Here is a 24,443-nt window from a genome sequence, read left to right on the forward strand (position 1 = left end):
GCTTACCTTTATTGACTGGTGTACAAGAACACCCAGATCTCTTTGTACTGCCCCTTTATCTAAATTGATTCCATTTAGGTAGTAATCTGCCTTCCTGTTCTTGCCATCAAAGTGGATAACCATACATTTATCCACATTAAACTGCATCTGCCATGCATCTGACCACTCACCTAACCTGTCCAGGTCACCCTGTAATCTAACATCCTCCTCACATTTCATCCTGCCACCCAGCTTAGTATCATCAGAAAATTTGCTAATGTTATTACTAACACCATCTTCTATATCATTAATATATATTGTAAAAAGCTGCGGTCCCAGCACTGATCCCTGCAGTACCCCACTGGTCACTGCCTGCCATTCCGAAATGGAGCCGTTTATCACTACTCTTTGTTTCCTGTCAGCCAACCAACTTTCAATCCAAGTTAGTACTTTGCCCCCAATACCATGCGCCCTAATTTTGCTCATTAACCTCCTATGTGGGACTTTATCAAAGGCTTTGAAAGTCCAGATACACTACATCTACTGGATCTCCCTTGTCCATCTTCAGAGTTACATCCTCAAAAATAATTCTGACAAGGCACATTGCTTTTGCTACGTTGACCATTCAGCTGTTTCTTGACATGGATGCAACCAAGTTTATTTTACATTGCCATATACAAGCTCAGGGATTTCAGAAGGTTCAGAATATTCCAGAAGATTTGTAGAAGCCATTCTAAAGAACAGCCAACTCACAGAGGAAACCCAATAAGATCATTAGGCACATAATGGCCTCAATGTTAAGCAGAAAGAGAGTGAAGGAGACACCCTCAACACACTGGAGAGGAAAGCCCTAGAAGGACTCAGGAGGAGCAAAGACATTGTAATCCTACCAGTGGACAAAGGGCACAGGACCGTCATCCTGAACAGAGCACAATACATAGAGAGAGCGAACACACTACTTACACTTACCAACAGATGGCGACAGACCAAATACCACAACTGGAAAACTGCATCAGAGTTCCCCTGAGAAATCTACACAGGACGAGAGAATATAACAAGATGGATTTCCAAAAAAATGATGCCAAAGGGATCCAAAAAACCCTGCTTCAATGGACTTCCCAAGGTACACAATCCAGGGGCCCCCATCAGACCCATAGTTTCACTCCCAGAACACCAACATGCAGACTAGCTAAAGAACTGCATCAAAGACTAAAACACCTAGTGGACAACTCAAACCACTCCATCCACTCTGCCAAAGAATTCCTGAACTTCACCAAGGACACAAAAATAGATGAGCACGAGATTATGGTCTCTTTCAATCTGACAGCACTGTTCACCTCCATAGACATCACCTTAGCTAAGGACACACTTGCCTCATTACTCAAAAGGACCAGGAAATCAGGCAGCCTACAGCACCAAAACCATCAGCAAAGACAACACCTTCAAACTACTCTCTGTGCCTCATGACCCATTTCATCTTCAATGGCCAGGTACACAAACAAATCAACAGACCAACCACAGGATCACCGATATCAGAACTGATAGCAGACGCTGTCAGGCAAGGATTAGAATGGACAGCACTGCCCACTATCCAGCCTAAACTGTGGATCTCCTATGTAGACGACACCTTTGTGATTAGCAATGATCACATCTGGAAGAAACCCATCAAACTCATAAACAACATCCTTACCGGCATAAAATTCACCAAGGAAGAGAACAATAACTGACTCTCCTTCCTGGATGTACTGGTCCAACGCAAGGCCAATAGTGAGCTCCACACCAGCGTATACAGGAAAGCCAGCCACACAGACCAAGTACTGAAGTACAACAGCAACCATCCCACAAATGCAGCTGCATCAGAACACTGTTCAAGTGAGCCATAACTGCGCAAAGCAGAAGAACGCCAACACAATGTCTTCCAAAACAACAAGCTACCAAAAACGTGTAGTCCGCCGGTACATACATGACAGACCACAATAGGAAGTCACAACATGGCTGGGCACATTGCCATACATTAAGAACCTATCAGAAATGACCACCAAACTACTCCAACCCCTAGGTATCATGGTAGCCCACAAACAAACTACCACACTACGACAGCTAGAAACAGGTATAAAGGATCCCATACCCACAACCAACAGGACCAATGTTACATACAAAATACTATGTAAAGACTGCCAAAAGCACTACATAGAGCAAACAGAAAGGAAATTAGTACCAGGGTACATGATCACCAACTAGCCACCATGAGACATGACTAGCTATCACTTGTATCCATACAAATGGACAATGAAGGACACCAATTCGACTGGGACAACACATCCATCCTAGGACAAGCCAAACAAACAGGGACCTGCATGGGAATTCTTGGAAGCCTGGCACTCAACCTGGAAGTGCATTAACAAACACGTAGAGTTAGACCCAATATAACAACCGCTAAGAAACTGAACCAGCAACAAAACTGGAAATGACACCGCCAACCCCAGCAGACCCAGACACATAAATAGCAAGCGGGACAGAACACCAGTGCTTCACCAGAGGCACACTGATGATGTTACCTAGTATGGTGACGAAGGGTCTGCAAACAAACTTACCAGCTCAGCTAGCAAGTCAATAACCTCACTTCAGAAGGCAACTGAGGAAGATCAAAAATGTACTTCTGCATGAAGTTGATTGCAAACACCTCAGTTTTATCTGGTTTCTGTCAAAATGGAAGAGGTCTTTTTGTGAATTTTCCTCTCCTCATTAGATGCTCATGCATGACTGCACATGAAAGACTGGACTTGTTCTATTAGCCATGGAGATTACAGAGCTCTACCTACATCAAGCTGCACTTCTTTTTAGTCGGCTGTAGTCCTATGTTACACCCTCACTAGGTTAGTCGTTCATATTCAATACATTTCGTGCTGCTCCTAGCATGCTTTTTTTGTACCCTCACTGAACTAGAGTTAATAAGCTTGATGGTGACAGAGATGTGAGGAAAATGGTGGATCGCATGGGTTCAGATTATAATTATGTATAATACTGCTACTATTAACAGCCCACGCTACCTCATGAGCTGCCAGTTTGGCACCGAATCTATTTCGTTTGGCACACTAGTCCAATAATTCTCACTTTGAAACCAGAACTGGACCCAAATGTGTTGGGTTGCTCATTCCTACCAACGCTTCCATGAACCAGTGAACCTACAGCAGGATGATGTCTTGACATTGGTTCTCTTATTGTCTACCCCAAAACCAGCTCGACAGCTATGCCTTACAGGGCTCAAAGTCAGTAGTAGCAAAGACCATTAGAAACACTGGGAGGTGATAAGAATGGTATTGTCACTGGACTAGCAACCGAGAGATTCATATAAAACTTTGGAAACCTGAATTAGAAGCCATGGTTGAATTTGAATTCATTTTTCAAAATCTGGATTTAAAAGTCTAATGATGACCATGAAATCATTGTTGATAGCCTGAATGAAAAACACGTCTGATCTGGTTCACTAATGTGTGCTTAACAGAAGGAAATCTGCCACCCTTATCTGGTCGTGCCTATATGTGACTCCAGATCCACCTGAATATGGTTGTCTCCGCCGGCTGAAATGGCCAACCTGGCCACTCACGTGTCAAAACGTGAGGTGCTGGAAAAGCACAGCAGGTCAGCAGCATCTGAAAAGTAGAAGAGTCGATATTGCAGGCATAAGCCCTTCATCAGGAATGAGCAGTCCTTTCTGCAAGGTGGAATAAGAAGATAAATACAGTTCAGACCACACAGCATTGACCAAGGCATCAGGAACAACAGCAAACGCAGCCCTGCTATCCCTGCAAAGTCATCCTTATCAACATTCGCAGCCAGTGCCAAATTTGGACAGCTGTCTCACCGACCTTTCAACCAACAGCCCGATACAGTCACACTCACAGAAGTGTATCTTACACACAAGACACTGTCATTACTATCCCTGGACATATCCATAAAAAATGGTGACAACTCAGTGGTAGTCCCATGCAAAACAATGGAGGATAGCCTCAATGTGAAGGCAAGACTTGGTCTCCACAAGGACTGTGTGGAGCAGACAGTACAGAGGTTGCTATACTGATATTTCATCTGGTGGCCTGAGACTTCATAGGGTCCTGAGTTAATGTTGGTCGCTCCCAAAGAAACTCATTCTTTTGAATATTTTGAATATGTCTAGCAATTTAAGGTCATCCATGTGCCACGGTGGGGCATCAGCTTCAGCAGAATTGAATTCAAATGCAATCTGAAACCTCATGCCCTAGCAACCCCATTCCACCAAGCCATCAAACTAGGGGATCACTGTTCGATGAACAGCACAGGACATGCATGGAGCTGTAACCAATTCAATTTACTCCATGCAATGTTAAGAAACAGTTGAAGACATTGGATACTGCAAAAGCTGTGGACCCTGATAATTTTACTGAAGACGTACACTCCAAAACTTGCAAAACCTCCAGATAAGGTGTTCCAGTATGGCTACAACACTGGCATCTACCCAACGACGTGTAAACTGTCCAGGTATGTCCTATAGAAAAGCAGGACAAACCTTAAACCAGTCAATTACCACCCTATCAGTTTACTCTCAGCCGTCAGTGAAGTGATGGAAGGGGTCATAAACATTGTTTTCAAGCAGCGCTTGCTTAGCAATAATCTGATCGCTGATGTTCAGTTTGGATTCCCTCAGGGCCACTCAGCTCCAGACCGCACTCCAGCTTTGATGCTAAAATGCAGAAAAGAATCAAATTCCAGAGGTGAGGCGAGACCTTCTGCTGTTGATATCAAGATCATATTTGATCAGGCAAGGATACAAGGAGCCCTTGTAAAACTGGAGTTAACGTGAATTGGGGAAAATCTCCCTGCTGGCACAAAGTAATAAGATTGTCAACACTGGAGGTCAGTCATCTCAGCAATAGCTCATCACTGCAGAAGTTCCTCAGGGAGGTGTCCAATGCTCAACCATTTTCAGCTGCTTTGGAAGGTCGGAAGTGGGATGTTCACTGATAATTGCATAATTTTCAGTATCATGTGTGATTCCTCAAATATGGAATCCAAAATGTCCAAATTCAGCAAGATTGGATTGATAAGTAAAATTCATGCTACACAAGTGCCGGACACTGATCGTCTCCAACAAGAGAGATTCTAATCGCCATCCCTTGATAATCAATGACATTAGCATCACTGAATCGCTTGCTACCAACATCCTGGGGGGGGAGGAGTTACTATTCACTAGAACCTGAACTAGACTAGTCACATCAATATCACAGCTGTAAAAGCAGGTGAGAGGCTAGGAATTCTGCAGGAGTAACTCATCTCCTGCCTGAACAAGACAAATCAGCAGGGTGATGGAATACTCCTCACTTGTCTGGATGAGAACGTTTCCCTCCAGTGTGTATAATTTACAAGATGTGCTGCAGCCAGTGAAGCCTACGTTCCCAAATTAATAAAAATGGATGAACATTAAGGCTCCTATCCAGAGTATACTCTATGCTCTCAACACTTCTCACTATTGTTTCAGTAATTGAAAGAAGGGAAAACATGATAATAAAGAAAAGGCTAAAAATTACTTGCTGATGTTTGGCCTGAAGTCATGAGAATCTTGTGTCTATGTTCAAGGACTTTCAGGGCCAATCCTACAGCCACCCAGATTATCAGTCGAGGCCCTGGAATTACCAGTCCAATAACATTATCATTAAACTATGTTATCTGAAGGTAGATTAGAACTAGCAGGTGTGAGATAAGGATAATGGAACAGTATATTGATCATAAAAGCTTGCTGCTAAGGGATAATAAAATAATTCTAGGATCATGTTCCCAACAGAAAAGCTAGTTAAAATTGAAAACCTAAAGTAGAAATGGGACGTAAGGAAAATTAATGAGGCAGCAACATTAACGCTATGAACTTGCATTTATAAACACCAAACAATGTATTAGTATATCAATTGCACTGAAGCAGTGCATACTGTGTCAAGGTTTCTTCATAACTGACTGGTTTCAGTACCTTTTAATAAAACTGTTAATTTCAGTCCAGAGTTGGTTTTTAAACTGATGATTTCTGGACAGATATAAAAACAATTTAAAAGGCTACTATATAGTGCTGGCCTTTATTTCAACAGGACATAGTACAAAGGGATGAATGTTATTCGATAGCTGCGAAGAATTTGGTCAGACCCCCACGTAGATCTTTGCATTCATTTCAGGTACCGTTCTTCAGGAAGGATACAGGAAGGTCTTTCAGAGGTGTAACATGGATTCACCTGAATGATCCAATGGGTAAAAGGCTTAAATGCTGAGGGCAGGTGGTTACAAAGGGTCAGCTTCAATTTCCTTGAATATTGCAGATAAAGGAGTGATCTAAATGAGATAGAGTCATAGAGATGTACAGCATGGAAACAGACCCTTCGGTCCAACCCGTCCATGCCAACCAGATATCCCAACCCAATCTAGTCCCACCTGCCAGCACCCGGCCCATATCCCTCCAAACCCTTCCTATTTATATACACATCCAAATGCCTCTTAAATATTGCAATTGTACCAGCTTCCACCACATCCTCTGGCAGCTCATTCCATACACATATCACCCTCTGCGTGAAAAAGTTGCTCCTTAGGTCTCTTTTATATCTTTCCCCTCTCATCCTAAACCTATGCCCTCTAGTTCTGGACTCCCCCACCCCAATGAAAAGACTTGGCCTATTTATCCTATCCAAGCCCCTCATAATTTTGTAAACCTCTATAAGGTCACCTCTCAGCCTCCGACCCACCAGGGAAAACAGCCCCAGCCTGTTCAGCCTCTCCCTGTAGCTCAGATCTTCCAACCCTGGCAACATCCTTGTAAATCTTTTCTGAACGCTTTCAAGTTTCACAACATCTTTCCGATAGGAAGGAGACCAGAATTTCACACAGTATTCCAACAGTGGCTTAACCAATGTGCTGTACAGCCGCAACATGACCTCCCAACTCCTGTACTCAATACTCTGACCAATAAAGGAAAGCATACCAAACGCCTTCTTCACTATCCTATCTACCTGCGATTCCACTTTCAAGGAGCTATGAACCTGCACTCCAAGGTCTCTTGTTCAGCAACACTCCCTAGGACCTTAACACTAAGTGTATAAGTCCTGCTAAGATTTGCTTTCCCAAAATGCAGCACCTCACATTTATCTGAATTTTAACTCCATCTGCCACTTCTCAGCCCATTGGCCCATCTGGTCCAGATCCTGTTGTAATCTGAGGTAGCCCTCTTCGCTGTCCACTACATCTCCAATTTTGGTGTCATCTGCAAACTTACTAAATGTACCTGTTATGCTCACATCCAAATCATTTATGTAAATGACAAAAAGTAGAGGGCCCAGCACCGATCCTTGTGGCACTCCACTGGTCACAGGCCTCCAGTCTGAAAAACAACCTTCCACCACCACCCTCTATTCTACCTTTGAGCCAGTTCTGTATCCAAATGGCTAGTTCTCCCTGTATTCCATGAGATCTAACCTTGCTAATCAGTCTCCCATGGGGAACCTTGTCGAACGCCTTACTGAAGTCCATATAGATCACATCTATTGCTCTGCCCTCATTAATCCTCTTTGTTACTTCATCAAAAAACTCAATCAAGTTTGTGAGACATGATTTCCCATGCACAAAGCCATGTTGACTATCCCGAATCAGTCCTTGCCTTTCCAAATGCATGTACATCCTGTCCTTCCAACAACTTGCCCACCACCAAGGTCAGACTCACTGGTCTATAATTCCCTGGCTTGTCATTACCACCCTTCTTAAACAGTGGCACCACGTTTGCCAACCTCCAGTCTTCCGGCACCTCATCTGTGACTATCTATGATACAAATATCTCAGCAAGAGGCCCAGCAATCACTTCTCTAGCTTCCCAGAGTTCTCAGGTATACCTGATCAGGTCCTGGGGATTTATGCACCTTTACCCGTTTCAAGACATCCAGCACTTCCTCCTCTGTAATCTGGACATTTTGCAAGATGTCACCATCTATTTCTCTCACAGTCTATATCTTCCATATCCTTTTCCACAGTAAATACTGATGCATAACTGAAGGATTTCATTGGTTAGACATATTATTTCCGCATATGAAAGAGTCATTAAAACGGGGCATGGGTTTAAAGTTAAACCGCAGTTTTCAGAGATGTCAGTCATCACTTCATTATATAAACAGTGCTCAAGTCTGATACTATTCCCCCAAAATGTTGTTACAGCTGGGCGTTTGAAATTTTCAAGTTTAATGTTGATAAATTTTGCTAAGCATTTGTACTAGGGGTTTTGGAACCATGCCAGGGTAAACAGAATTAAGATATCAGTCAGTCATAGTCTAATGGGGATGGGGAATGGGGGGTGCTGCTCTGCAAAGGGTCAGTGCTGTTGATAGCAGAATAGACTTAAGGAGCTGAATGGCTTGCTATCCTTAAAATATATGGAGATTTGAAACAAACAGAATAGAATATTGGGAGAAAGTGAGGACTGCAGATGCTGGAGATCAGAGCTGAAAAATGGGTCGCTGGAAAAGCACAGCAGGTTACGCCCGAAACGTCGATTCTCCTGCTCCTTGGATGCTGCCTGACCTGCTGCACTTTTCCAGCAACACATTTTTCAGAATAGAATATTGTGCAAACTAGAAAATTAGAGCATGTATCTTGACACATATTAAGCCAATAGAAACCAACATATATCAAAACTCATTAAAAATTGAAGGTTTAACATTGCATTGTGTTACTGAGTAATGTTGGGGAGATTTCACTGGGGTGTTTAATGTAGGGCTAGGGAGGGTGACATTAGTTCTGCAACAGACACTTCTAGTTCCAGCCCTGAAATGGTTAACAACAGCCAAGCGAGCTGCTGCTGGCGACTGCATGAGTACCTGGCTGGAGCTTGTAAGGGATATGCATAATGTTAATTAAATCTTGGAGCCAGTATATACCAGCCAGTATCAATTGCCCATTCGAAACTCGGGATTAATAAAGAAACCGATCGGAATCTGTAACTGTTAGACAAGTGTGAATTGCTCTATCGGAACCTGTAACTGTAAAGTGTGAATGGCTCTATTTAAGTCTAAAGTGGATAAGTGTAATTGTCAATTTAGTTAAACTGAAACTATTGAAAATGGCTAGCCTGTCAGACACATAGTAATTCCTTGAAACAATGAACTATTGAATACGGGATCGGAACCGCTCCCGGGGATGCCTGAGCCATTGTCAAGCACAGCAGGAGCTGGACAGGCACTTCGATGCGGCCAATAGGAGGACGGATCCCCAGCGCGCGCAGATGAATGGACCAATGGGGAAGGCGAACTGACCGGGGACTCCAGGCAGCGCGAAGTATAATTGTGTCAAGTTTGAACGAGAAGAGAGAACACCTTCTCCAACGAATGCATGCTTGTAGATTCGTTGTATCAGTTAAGATTCTGTGAATAAACGGCTGTCTGCGTCTAACCATAGTTGCCAGTGTGAGTCTCTCCTTCCGAAAGAACACGCAAAGACGGGACCCCGCGGGTCCGTCTTAACAGTAGGCACAAGTGAATTGATATACTTAGAGCTTTAGGCACAGAAATACTTAAAAAAAAAGCAGCAAGCATTACTAATAAATTAAGAAATTAACCAGGAGCAGTGTACTAAGAGATTCATAGAGGAATTGACACATCAAAACAACATCAGTTGAAGCATTGAGTGCAAATCAACAGATTAATGGAGTAATGAACATACTGAAAAATAATATGAGCAGCAGGTACAAACAAACCAATAAATTACTGGAATGGCAAATACCAATAAACAATTCACCAAACATTCCAAAAAATCAGTTAAAATCAGATATTTTAGTGACTAAGAGCAAAAATAGCAATTTTTGAGCAAATAATTTTAATAATTGATTAGATCATTAACAAATTTTAAGATAGCAGCAGGAAAACAACGTGGATTGTGGTGACAGGAATTTTCAATGGTCAAGGTGAAATTAAAACACTGAGTTATGAGGAAATGGTAGTGTGGTGGTAATGTCACTAGACTAGTAACCCAGGGACACAGACAGGACACAGGCTCAAATTCCTCCACAGCAGACAGTAGAATTTAAATTCAATTTATAAAACTGGCATGTAGTTTTAGTAAAGATGCATTATGAATCTATCTAGTTCTCTAGTGTTCTTCAGGGAAGGAAATCTGCCATTCATATCTTGTCTGGCCTACATCTGACTCCAGATCCACAGTAATGTGCTGGAGCCTTCAATGGCCACGCAACTGACTCGGACCAAGCAAAAGTAGGGTTAAGCAAAAAAATGCTGACTTTGTCCAGCAATTTTCCTATCTCATTAAAAAGGAAAAAAAAGTAAATATTTTACATCAAGACGGTCAATTTTGTAAATATTAATTGTATCCTGATGTGATATATAGACATATACATATGTAACATAGAGCTGCATGTCCATTTTTAATGCACTGAAGCCAAATTTTAATGTGGACATTTCAACAATATGTTAAGGTCTACATTTTGCTATTTTGGGGGAAATCTAATTTTCATAAATCTCATGAATCCTGTGAAAACGTCCTTTGGTCTTTTTGTAGGTCAGGAGAGTCAAGTGCACCTGCCTATCTGAGGTTGGATTCCCAATTTATAGAGTGAATGAAGTAACATAGCTGGGTTCCACCAGGGCTGCCCAGTTCCTGACTTCATTACAGCATTTGTTCAAACATAGACAAAACAGCTGAATTCCAGGAACCCGAGCACAACTGGAAACAATGGGAAGTGGGGAAGAACTCTACACTGGCTTGAGTCACACCTGCCACAGGAGGAAGATGGCTGTAGTTGTTGGAGGTCAGTGATCTCAGCTCCAGGTGTTCCTCATGGTAGAGGTTTAGGCACAACCACTTTCAGCCACTTTATCAATAATCTACACTCCATGATAAGTTCAGACATGGGGATGGTCACCAATGATTGCATAACGTTCAGCAGCATTTGCAAATCCTCAGATACTGAAGAAGTTTATGTCAAAATGCAGCCAGACCTGGAGAATATCCAGCCTTGGACTGCCAAGTGGCAAGTAACATTCATGCCACACAAATGCCAGGCAATGACCATCAAGAGACAATCTAACCACCTCCCCAAGACATTCAGTGGCACTACCATCACCATGCTGGGAATTACCAGAAACTCAATTTGACCAGCCGTATACAGTGTCTCCAAGAGCAGGTTAGGAATACTGCATGAAGTAACTCACCTCCTGACTCCCGAAAGCCCATCCACAGTCTATAAGGTACAAGTCAGGGGTGTGATGGAATACTCCCCACTTGCTTGGATGAATGCTGCTCCAACACTCAAGAAGCGTGACATCACCCAGAATAAAGCAGCCCACTTGATTGGCGCCATACACACAAGCATCCACTCCCTCCACCACTGATGCTCAGTCGCAGCAGTATGTACTATGTACAAGGTGTACTGCTAATATCACCAAAGATCCTTAGAAAGCACCTTCCAAACCCACAACCAACACCCTCTAGAAGGACAAGGACAACAGGTACATGAGAACACCACCATCTGCACCATCATGACTTGGAAATGTAACACTGTTCCTTCACTGTCACTGGGTCAAATTCCTGAAATTCCCTCCCAAGCAGTATTATGAATCTATCTACAGAGCATGGGCTGCAGCAGTACAAGGCAGTAGCTCACCACCACCTTCTCAGGGGCTACTAGGGATGGGTAAAAGTTGCTGTCACAGCTAGTCACACCCAGGTCTGACATGTGAATTTTACAAATCAGAATCCCTCCTTGAAAGCATTTTCATTTGGTATTTTGGAGTTCTGGAAGTCAATTTGGAAAGTTCATGAAGGAGATGGACAACCTGCTGGCACCTCTGATATATTCTGAAAGGTAAATTTTAAGTATTTTGTCATTGTTAAATGTCACCATCAGGTGTTATATTGTAAATGTAGTTGTGTTTTTAGTGCAGTGGTCTGTCATAGGGAGCTGTCCTTTAAAGGAAAACTGACTACATTGACTAGCCTCACGTATTTGTTCACAGTTACATGTTTAGAATGCTTGAGTTCTGACTGCCAAAGCAAATCCTCTTTGTCAAGCTCAAGTGAGATGCTCCAATGATAGGAGGACCAAGGAAGCACTTCAATGACTCCCATGTGATGTACTTCATGGAATACAACTGCAGTGATTGGAACCAGGCGGATCTTGTTGACTACATGATCCTTGATTGGGGTTACTAACATAGGTCAATCAGGAAGCCCTGGCAGACCAATATAAACAGGGGATTGTTCTTTCACATAGGCACTGACCCCACTTAGCTTTGCCTGGCACTTGTTTTCTGACCACTTGGGTGTTTCTTGGAAAATGCTGAATAAAGTTATCTTGCACATTGTGCTTTAACTGAAAAAAAAATAAACAGGGGATTTAGAATCTACTCCACCGGGGACTGACTCAGAGCTGGCTGGCCACAGCCAGTGTACTGAGCACAAATAAATAAAGGATAACTTGGTGATGGGATACCGGCCTCTGTGCACTTATTTCAGTGGTGACAGGAGAAAACAGTGTATGTTTGTGCGCGTGCAGGTGTAGGGGTGTGTGTTTGTGCGCGTGCAGGTGTAGGGGTGTGTGTTTGTGCGCGTGCAGGTGTAGGGGTGTGTGTTTGTGCGCGTGCAGGTGTAGGGGTGTGTGTTTGTGCGCGTGCAGGTGTAGGGGTGTGTGTTTGTGCGCGTGCAGGTGTAGGGGTGTGTGTTTGTGCGCGTGCAGGTGTAGGGGTGTGTGTTTGTGCGCGTGCAGGTGTAGGGGTGTGTGTTTGTGCGCGTGCAGGTGTAGGGGTGTGTGTTTGTGCGCGTGCAGGTGTAGGGGTGTGTGTTTGTGCGCGTGCAGGTGTAGGGGTGTGTGTTTGTGCGCGTGCAGGTGTAGGGGTGTGTGTTTGTGCGCGTGCAGGTGTAGGGGTGTGTGTTTGTGCGCGTGCAGGTGTAGGGGTGTGTGTTTGTGCGCGTGCAGGTGTAGGGGTGTGTGTTTGTGCGCGTGCAGGTGTAGGGGTGTGTGTTTGTGCGCGTGCAGGTGTAGGGGTGTGTGTTTGTGCGCGTGCAGGTGTAGGGGTGTGTGTTTGTGCGCGTGCAGGTGTAGGGGTGTGTGTTTGTGCGCGTGCAGGTGTAGGGGTGTGTGTTTGTGCGCGTGCAGGTGTAGGGGTGTGTGTTTGTGCGCGTGCAGGTGTAGGGGTGTGTGTTTGTGCGCGTGCAGGTGTAGGGGTGTGTGTTTGTGCGCGTGCAGGTGTAGGGGTGTGTGTTTGTGCGCGTGCAGGTGTAGGGGTGTGTGTTTGTGCGCGTGCAGGTGTAGGGGTGTGTGTTTGTGCGCGTGCAGGTGTAGGGGTGTGTGTTTGTGCGCGTGCAGGTGTAGGGGTGTGTGTTTGTGCGCGTGCAGGTGTAGGGGTGTGTGTTTGTGCGCGTGCAGGTGTAGGGGTGTGTGTTTGTGCGCGTGCAGGTGTAGGGGTGTGTGTTTGTGCGCGTGCAGGTGTAGGGGTGTGTGTTTGTGCGCGTGCAGGTGTAGGGGTGTGTGTTTGTGCGCGTGCAGGTGTAGGGGTGTGTGTTTGTGCGCGTGCAGGTGTAGGGGTGTGTGTTTGTGCGCGTGCAGGTGTAGGGGTGTGTGTTTGTGCGCGTGCAGGTGTAGGGGTGTGTGTTTGTGCGCGTGCAGGTGTAGGGGTGTGTGTTTGTGCGCGTGCAGGTGTAGGGGTGTGTGTTTGTGCGCGTGCAGGTGTAGGGGTGTGTGTTTGTGCGCGTGCAGGTGTAGGGGTGTGTGTTTGTGCGCGTGCAGGTGTAGGGGTGTGTGTTTGTGCGCGTGCAGGTGTAGGGGTGTGTGTTTGTGCGCGTGCAGGTGTAGGGGTGTGTGTTTGTGCGCGTGCAGGTGTAGGGGTGTGTGTTTGTGCGCGTGCAGGTGTAGGGGTGTGTGTTTGTGCGCGTGCAGGTGTAGGGGTGTGTGTTTGTGCGCGTGCAGGTGTGTGTGTGTGTGTGTGTAGGTGTAGGTGTGTGTATGTAGGTGTGTGTGTGTGTGTATGTATGTAGGGGTGAAATATCAGCATGTAAGCACATACCTCCAAGCTAGAAAAATCATTTAATTCAGAGGATGAAGTTCGGTGCCGTAACCATGGAGGTGACCCTGCATGGGTATGAGGCGAGGTCAGGTCCCGTGACATACAAAGTCCACGCAGATGAGGCAGTCCTGAACAAACATGTAGATCACCTAAAAGTTGTTACCTCGCAAACAAAAAGAAACAGGAGCAAAACACACCTGCCACCTCAGAAAAGTCAGAAGGCCTGACAGAAACTACAGGTTCTCCCCCTCTGTCTCACGTCTGATAAAACCATGATGAATGCAGCCTCAATACTGTTAGATTAGATTAGATTCCCTACAGTGTGGAAACAGGCCCTTCGGCCTAACAGGTCCACATTGATCCTCCGAAGAGTAACCCACCCAGTCCCATTTCCCTCTGACTAATGCACCTAACACTTTGGGCAATTTAGCATGGCCAATTCACCTGACCTGCACATCTTTGGACTGTGGGAGGAAACCGGAGCACCCGGCGGAAACCCACGCAGACACGGGGAGAACGTGCAAACTCCACACAGTCAGTCGCCCGAGGCTGGAAACGAACCTGGGACCGTGGTGCTGTGAGGCAGCAGTGCTAACCACTGAGACTGTTACTGCTAGAAGAAGAGCAAGAATCTCTCCCAAGATGAACCGGATGCACGGGCTCAGCTATGGTACAGTCCGTGTCAGAGTCTGAATCAGAGGAATTGGATCTGGGGTGAAAATGTCGCAGGAAAAGCAACAAGAGGAAGACTGGGCCTACCTCCTGGTCTTTTAGGGGGTAAAGGAGGGGGCAGTGTTGGTTTGGAAATGTACTGATCAGAATCAGGTGGATCTTGCTGACTACAACATCCTTGATTTGGATTGTTAACCTGGACTAAGCAAGAAGCCCTGGCTCACCAATATAAACAAGGAATCGCTTGCACTCCCTTTTTGATTTCCTTAAAGACCTACTCCTCTGCTTTTGGTTGCACTTCTGTCCCATTCTCCTGATCTTTGGGCACCCGGTGCAGAAGGGGGAGGGCAGGTCTGAAGACTCCTCGTGGGTCTGCTCCTGGGCCTGGCCAAACTGGCCACGAACAAGTCCAAGCAGCAGGCCATGGAGGGGGTCGTTAGGGCCGACTGCCTGCATCTCTTCCGCGGTAACGTTAGAGCCCGGGTGTCTCTAGAGAAGGAGCACGTGGCGTCCACCAACACCCTGGAGTTGTTCAGGGAGAGGTGGGCGCCGCAGGGACTGGAGTGCATTATTTCCCCATCCAACTCTATTTTGATTTAATCCCTGCCCTCCCCTTCACTGTTTGATCACGCAGCATTGCCCTTTGATGTGAAGGGCACTGCTTGTCATTGGCCACTTGGGTGTTTCCTTCCTTCCTGGTGGTGAAAATTGAATAAAGATTTATACACCTGTTCTCTTTCACTGTGTCTCACACCTGCACAGGCACAATATGTATGCTGGGGAAAGAAAAAATTATATGTAAACAGGGAATTTACAATCTTCTCAGCTCAGGGACTGACTCGGACCTGGGTCCACCAATTCTCCTGCTCCTCAGATGCTGCATAACCTGATGTGCTTTTCCAGCATCACACTGTCGACCCTGGCTGACCACAGCCAGAGTACCACACACAAGCAAGTAAAAGGCAACTTGGTAACAGGATGCCAGCCTCTGTGCAGTTATTTCAGCAACTTAGATGTCAAACCCTCAGAGAGTCTCACTCAGAAGAAACCACCATGCAGGAACCTCTTGTATGAACGGACACCATTCTTTGAGAACACCTGTCAGCAACAGGAATTATGGAAAAGGAACGAGGGAAAGAAATGCCAGCAATCTTTAGGCCATAGACTAATTTCACCTCCTGGGGAAAAAACTGACGAACATTTGGTTGGAGATGTGGCTCCTGGATCATACTCATCAAGGATCTACAAACTCCAGGACCAGTGACACATAACTTCTTCAGTGGACAAATCAAACTCAGTGAGCGATTGCTGGTGCCAATTTGTTACACGTATTGATGCACTTGTTTTTCCCAATGTGGATGGCACCAAACGATTATTATATCTCTTGTAGGCTTGTGCTTTCATCTTTTCTACTCCAATTTAAATTGGCTGACTAATTTTTTAAAACCGTTTCGACACTTTACAAAAAATATCACCATCTATTCCCTTTATTATCAAGTACTCTTCTTTGAAATTGATAAAAACGTCTTTTATTGCTCTATTCCCACAGAACAGTTTCAAGTGCATTTCAGCACAATAAATGTTGCATTAATCTGAAAATAAACAACAGCTTCTTTAAGTCACAATAACAGATCTTCCCTTTCATGTGGTTTCTGGTTTGTTGAGACAAGTTAGTAGGATTAGCAGCATTGCAATTGTTTTTCCACACAGCATGAGCTCAGTATCACTCATGTAAAGGAGGCGTGTGTTAGATAACTCCCACCTGTAAAATCTTGCTTACACAACCTTTGCTGAATGCACTTACTACAATGTAAATAATATATTGGATAAATGTAAAAAAGAACACGAGCTATAATTTCTTGATATCACTTCCACTACCCATTATTTGTATTTAAAGCACCATACTAAACTTTCAACAATATCATGACTTTTTTGTGTGGGGTCGAACTGAATAAATAATAAGAGTCATCTAAAAATAATCACAGAAATGTTCATAACCAAATAGTCTAAAGATCATTAACTGAAAACCAAGATCGTCTCTGTATTTTAAAAAATTGCTGTTTTAACATTCAGTCGGTTCAAAAGAGATTCACTCGGCTGAATGACTGATTGGAAAGGTTAACTTAACAAGACATATATCAAACTAAACAGGTCAGACCTTTATTCATTAGAGATTAGGATAATGAGGGGTAATCTTATTGAAACAAAATTGTTTTGAAGATGTGGGTATATGGTACCTTTAAGAGAGTTAAAAGCTAGCAGAACTACCTGACAAAGCACCAAGTATTCTGAATAAGGTAACAATGTAACACTTGGTCAAAAGCTAGATTAGATGATTGCCTGGAAACAACAAAACAGATTTGAATTAGGCCAATCAGTTTAAATCATACCCCGAAAAATACCAAATTCCAGTCAAGTTTGAATTGAGTATAATGACAATCTTAAAAGCCAATGACACAATCCGATGCTTTGGAGATATAAGACCGGGGAAAATTGAACAGTTGGGAGGAGAACTGGCAAGCCAGTGACATCTGCAGACTGCCCGGAGAATAGCTCTCGTAAAGGTACCTTTATCGATCCGTGACCTGTGAAGCATAATGCCCAAGAAGAAGAAAAGATGACACAGGAAGATCAAAACAGAAGATTTGACAGCTGGCTGGTTTTGAAAACTTGAATTTTTGGTAAATCTTAATTGGGAGGTTTTATCGGACTAGTATTATAGAAGGGAAGGTAAAAGATAGGTTAAAGGGAGGAGTTGTAAATAATTGTTAGTCAATTATTCTCTGTTATATTTTAAGAAATAAAATTGTTAATTTCTACTTTGAATAGTTCTTAGCTTCTCAAATTTTCACAGATTACTATACGGGATATATCTTTTCTGTGTTGTTGGTTTAAATTAAGCAGGAGGGTTTATTCCGTGTCATGACAAAATTCTGAGGGGCTTGTTGAGAAGTTATTTCCTAGAAGGGATATCGTGAACTAGGGAACATATTATAGAATGTGACACTCATTTAAAACTGAAACATAAAGGAAATTCTTCTCCCAGAGAGTTCTGAATGTCTGGAATTCTGTGGAGGTTACGTCACTGAAGGTAATTGAAGAGAAGTAGATAGACATTTTTTGAAATGTTGGGGAGTGGAGGATTAAGAGGAGGTGGCACAGAAGAAGAGTTGAGCCTGGGCCAGATCGGCCATGATCTTACTGAATGGTGGTTGAGGCTTGAGGGGCTGGATGATCAACTCCTATTCTCATGCTATTCTGAAAGTGAATAATATACAATGTGGTGTGCATTAGCTGAACAGCATTACTGGTGTGTATGGAACTATCCTTGCCAAAACAATCTCACTCACATCATTAAACTGAGATGTTCTCCCCACTGAGAAGCGTTTGCAGTCCTGCTGTCATCCTGATTGTCCAACAATATGGTTCTCAGTCAGTAATGTGTTTGTTTAATCCTTTCCTCAGGCCTCTAGCACGGAAGTCCAGTTTATCATAATCATTTCCATCTTATGGAGATGAACTTTCAAGCTCAGTGGAGGAAAAGGGTATTGTTATGTTTTAATAGCTTCCTTTATCTATTTCTTTCACTAAGGCAGTCACTCTCTGCTGGAGCTCCACTGCCCTCTGTCTTCTGTTTGCAACCTCCCTTTTCCTTCGGTACTGTTATCACTCTGTTCTATAAGCCCTACTCAGTTTAAACCATACATTCGCTATCGACTCTCTGTTTGCAAATAGTAGGTAATTATATTTTGGCTGGACCCCATTCAAAGCACTATTCAACTTTGGTCCTCTCATCTGATGATATCGCCATGGCGTGTATCAGGCTGCTTAAATGACATTTGGTACCGAATGAACAGAAATATTTTCAATTTAAATAGTGCAAGGACTGAAGCCATTATTTTAGTCCTCAATTCAAACTCTATTCCCTAGCTGCTGACTCCCTCCCTCTTCCTGGCAAAAAACACCTGTTTGCATTCTTTGTGTCATATATAAAACAAGGTAAGCTTCTATATTCATAATCTCTAACACTACTAACTCATACAAACACCCAATTTCACACATCTCAGCCCACTGGCTGCTGAACTGCTCATTCATGTATTTTTAACCTCTACATTTGGTTGTTTGAACAAAATCCTGGCTGAACTACACTCCAGAATCACATTCCACCCTCTGAAAACTGGAGATCACCCAATGCTAGTCCCTGTGTTTTAGGGATTAGATTCCATTTTCTAACGCACAGTCGAGTGTCTTGGGACATTTTAAGTTAACTGAGTTATTGCTGTTATTGGATGACAGAGGCTTTACTAAAGAGGGCCACAAACATGATTCCTACTTACAGTTGTAATTACTCGGACAAGCTTAGAAAGCTAGGTACATTTAGTCTAGCAACGCATAAACTTTGAGGTACTTATTACAGTTTAAATGCCTTGATTTACTAATTGTGGAATTGCTAAACTCCAGTTAAAGCCTTGCATTATAGATTTGCTAAATTGTGCCTGACTAGTTCTGGTATTTATGCCCTCCCTACTGATCTTTCAACTTGATGGTGATGGTGAATTGAGGAATAAATCATGAAATGTGGTTACAAATTGTGTTGGTGTGCAATTCTGCTGTTACTCAGGGACAGGTTTCATGGATGCCCACTTCTAGGTTGGTAAATCTCTTCTCAGTCCATTCCAATGAGCATGGCAGGCAAGACACATTACCTGAGTAAAGAGGCTTTCACTGCGAAAAAAAAATTTTGTTTTCAGAAGACGTTACTTTATTAAGTATATTAATTCCCAGCTCGGTCGGCAACAGGTAGTTTGTGAGCAGAAGACCACTAATACCGGCACGGTGGCACAGTGGTTAGCACTGCTGCCTCACAGCGCCAGAGACCCGGGTTCAATTCCCGACTCAGGCGACTGACTGTGTGGAGTTTGCACATTCTCCCCGTGTCTGCGTGGGTTTCCTCCGGGTGCTCCGGTTTCCTCCCACAGTCACAAAGATGTGCAGGTCAGGTGAATTGACCATGCTAAATTGCCCGTAGTGTTAGGTTAAAGGGGTAAATGTAGGGGTATGGGTGGGTTGCGCTTCGGCGGGTCGGTGTGGACTTGTTGGGCCGAAGGGCCTGTTTCCACACTGTAAGTAATCTAATCTAATCTAATCTAATCTAATCTAATCTAATTTATGCAAAGTGATAGGCATCAAGAAAGTGTCCAGTTTATCCACAATAACACAATCAAGCTGTTCTTTCTGCAGGTATTGAAGTCCTCTATTCAGAATGCGCTCACAAATAATGATCAGATGAAAGATTGACACTGCTGACAGCCCAATTGTGAACAGTACAGGACAAGTTAACACATAAAGGAAACTTAACTCCACAAACTTAATAATGCTAGTGCTCAGCCTCTGTGTGTAAAAGACAAGATTGAAACACTTGCACCCATCTTGTGCCAGAATGTGGAGTGGATGATTCATCTCAGTCTCCCTCTGGTGTCCTCACCACTACTAATGCCAATCTTCAACTAAGATAATTCACTCCCCATAATATAACAAAAAGCTGAGCAGACTAGATACAAAGGCAACGGACTCGAACATCATCCTGACAGTAGTGAAGATTTATGCTTCAGAACTAACCAGGCCTCTAGCCAAGCTGTTCCAGAAAAGCTGCTAAACTAACGTTCAACAATATGGAAAATTGCTCGGGTATTCCCTGTTCAGAACAAATTCTCTAACCAATTACTGCTCCATTAGTCTACATTTAATTAACATAAAAATGGTGTGAGGTGTGTTGACAATGCTATTGAGTGACATTTAATCAACAATAACCTGTTCATAGGTATTCCATTGCATTTTGTGAAGACCTTATTATAACTTTAGGCAGAAGTGAGGACTGCAGAGATTAGAGTTGAGAGTGTGGTGCTGGAAAAGCACAGCAGGTCAGGTTTTCCTGCTCCTCGGATGCTGCCTGACCTGCTGTGCTTTTCCAGCACCACACTCTTGACTCATTAATAACTTTACCCAAGTACAGACAATTGAGGCAAATCGCAGTGGTGAGATGAGAGTGACTTCCTTTGATATCAAAGGAATATTTCATTAAGTGTAGTATCAAGGAGCCCAGATAGAACTGAAATCAATGTGAATTGGGGAGGTCTTTCCACTGCCTGGATTCTTATTTAACAGCTTCCCAGCATTGCTATTTTCTAATCAACTGCTCAGAGGTATTAATACACACCTCTCATTCAAGTGGGGCTTGAACCTGGGCATCCTGCTCCACAGTTTGGAAATTGCCACTGCATCACGAAAGCCTCCTTAATTTCTCAGGGTAGGTATTTCCAACCAATCTGTTGGAAGATGTTATTACATCCCCTGGAGCGGGTACAATGTGAACCAGGGACTCCTGTCTCAGGAACAAGTACGCCACCACTGCATCACAGAGCTCTCCTTTCTCAGGATAGTGTCCTGGGTTCAACCACCTTCAGTTGCTTCATTAATTACCTCCACTCCTCTCTAAGTTCAAAAGTGGGGATATTTCTAATGTTATAGTTTCTAATTCCATTCACAGTATCTCAGATAACGAAGCAGTCTGTTCTCAACAAAGCAAACCCAGGACAACATCCAAGCTAAGTAGCAATTAACATTCATGCTGCACAGGCGCCAAATAATGACTATCTCCAACAGAGGGTCTGACAAACTTCCTTTGATATTTATCAGCACTGCCAGGACCAAATCTCCCCTCAACAACTCTCTGGCAATTGCTAATTATCAGAAAAACAACTGAACCAGCCTAACTGTGGTACAAGAGGAGACCGGAGGCAGGGTACTCTGCAGCAATTAATTCACTTTCTGACTTTCCAAGTATTTCCATGATCTGCAAGGCACTAGGGATGTCAGGTGTGTGATGAAGTACACAAGGCCTTGCCTGGGACACTGACATCCAATGAACAAATATTGCGAACAAAAACAAACTTCCCTTACTAGTTGGCGTAAAATATAAGTGAGAACCGATGGTTGGTATTCAGCAGGGTATTTCTTATACCTGCAGCTAAGAGGCTCCTTGGGGGTCTGAGGTTAAAGTTGTATATGTCCAAGGTCATGGTTGCTATACAGTCTAACCCTGTGCCTCTGCTGCTACTGAGTATATCTTGGACAGGACATACGCACGAATAATCATGGAGCAACCTGGCTAACTGAATAAAACTATATTGCTTGACTAGTAATGGAAGAGGTCTACCAATTTGGATACAAGTCTCCAAAGTTTGTTGAGAAAGCCAGTCCACAGTCAACAGGAACGACTCTTGCACCTGTGTGACACATTTATAATTGACAACAGGCCTCCTCAATACCTTTAATAATTTGCTAGTAACAAATGACTGTTTTACAAGGTCACCTCAACAGACAGGGACAGTCAGTGTGGAATGGAATCACAAGTAGACTAGGTAGGAGTTGTCATCAAACTAGTTAGGTTTTTACAATAAAATGGAAACTTTAATGATAATTTTGCCCTAATGCCATGTCACACATGATCATATTTATTCAATTCAGTTTAAACTTTACATAGTGGATTTGTACTTTAGGAATAGAGCCATGTATTAATTTATTTCCTTAATGCAGATACTGGGTTGAACATAGTGAAATCAGACCTAACAGATATATCCAGTGTGCTGTGTGGAATACAAGAACTAACAAAATCTTGTAGCAATAATAACATCAGATGAGTAAAGTTGAAAGTTCTGTTGCCTTAATGCACAATTCTAATATGATTACTCTATGAAGAGTGGCTCATAATTGGACATATACCATAATTCTGTCATGTTTCTGTACTCCATTTGAATTTGCAAGCAAAACAAGACCTTAAGGCCATAGTCTAATCTACAGCTATAAATGGTTTGAGCATTCTGAAACTCATTTTAAATTGTAGAGCATGCTTTACATGTGATCTTGTGCTTTTTGCTGCATAGAAGAGCTGAGTCAAGGTGACCTGACTGATACTTGAAGACTCATAGAAATATTCACAGGAAAGGGAGGATATGAAACAGCAAAAACTCAAGACAGTTGGACTCCTATAGGAATCAAAACTCAACAGTGAGAATCATCTAAAATTTCTATTTTTCTTATTCTCGATCAATGAATCCAGAAATAAAAAGAGGGTCAATGTTTGTTACATCTTAAATAAAAAAAAGCAAGTTCAACATAATTTATTCAGTTCATCGACATCAGGAGCAGGTATGTACCTCAGAGCCAATGTGTTGCTACCAGGCTGACGCTGGCTCTCCCTAATGAGATAAGCTCCCTCAACACCACCAAGCAGTTCATCAGCTTGCTCTCGTGATATCATCCCATGGAACCTAAGAAAAGAAAATACTGCAAAAATCACAAAAGTGACAAAGAAATTAAGGTACCACAAATAGATGGGGAAATAAAAAATGTTAACTGTGGCAGGTTTGACATTCTGCTCAAAAAAAAAAACCCTCTTCCAAAACAATTTCCAAAAAGAGCAGTAATGGAACAACCGAGTCATTTTACCACAGGCTCCCACGAGATGAGATCACAGAACACAAGTAACATGATAGCTATGTAACCATTTCACTTTGTAATTTTGTTTACAAATTTGGAATTAATATTGTTGTTTTCTATAGAAACAAAAGTCCTTGAACTATTTTCCAAAAACTTTTTTTTATAATAAATCCAAACTTGATCTTATTAAGCGACAAACCACAATATATCACTTGCTTGAGAATTAACAAATCTGCCCATTTCGATCAATTTTGCCAATCGTAATTTTATTGATAGTTGAAAAGCAAAAGAACAGTACAGCAAAACATGGTCAATAAAGACAATTTGATCTAAGATCCACATGTTGGAACCATACTGATCGGCTACCTGTTTTGATGATTAATTGTATAAATAATCATTCGGTATTAAAACTATTTAGAGAATACAACAGACCATGCCTCTGACTACTGAAATTTTTTACTAATTATTATTATATAAAAGATGCATGATTATCTGATAAATACATACTCAAATTCCAATCATGATATTATTCAAATAATTCAATTTGAACTTACTCTCTATATACAATGGGATCTAAAAACATTTTATTAAATTTAAAAATGTGGCATTTCAGTAATGGCTATTATTACAGTTTGTAGCATAATCCAGGGTGATAAAAATCTACAAGGTAACCTTCAAGCTTGAATTACTATCAACTAATTACAAGCCTCAATGTTAATTATATAAAAACAGCTGAAGGACAGTGGTGTGGTGTGACCCCAAGTTACAGTGCAGAGTATGCCATGCAGAAATCTTGAAAAATACAGATGCACTTTATTTATTCATATAAATCCACCCTGAATATGGAGTTAGCAAATTTTCAGCATTCATTCATAATCTACAGAAAAATGAATAGTCATGCATCAAGGAGCTGAAGCTGTACTCCAGTTAATTTGTAGCAATCAACTAGAATAACATTTGCAAACATTTCACTGGGCTAGAAGAAAACAACTGTGATAAATAAAACGTTAACCATCACAAGTGCCTGATCTGTAGACAGGTGAAGTTATGGATTATCCCTACTCTACAGAAGTAACTTATCTGAAACGCAGAAGCTTTGGAATGGGAAGAAAAAAAGACAGGATTTTCTTTTTAAAAAAAAGAACAAGAAAGAAAAGCAATCTCAAGCTTGCATTAATGTCACTGGCTATCACATTTTATTTGGCAAAGCTAACTGTCTTTGAA

The 24,443-nt window shown here is 42.7% G+C and overlaps 1 protein-coding gene across 1 annotated transcript in view; it reads right to left on the bottom strand.

The window, feature by feature from the left end:
* The window catches only part of chn2 (chimerin 2), a 360,252-nt gene that overhangs the window by 108,183 nt on the left and 227,626 nt on the right, over positions 1-24,443 (bottom strand). Inside the window, exon 5 of the mRNA XM_043689521.1 lies at positions 22,937-23,050. Coding sequence (XP_043545456.1) covers positions 22,937-23,050 — 114 coding nt within the window. The remainder of the gene's footprint in view (positions 1-22,936; positions 23,051-24,443) is intronic.

The sequence above is a fragment of the Chiloscyllium plagiosum genome, chromosome 5 (genome assembly GCF_004010195.1).
Source record: "Chiloscyllium plagiosum isolate BGI_BamShark_2017 chromosome 5, ASM401019v2, whole genome shotgun sequence".
In the NCBI taxonomy this organism is placed as follows: Eukaryota; Metazoa; Chordata; class Chondrichthyes; order Orectolobiformes; family Hemiscylliidae; genus Chiloscyllium; species Chiloscyllium plagiosum.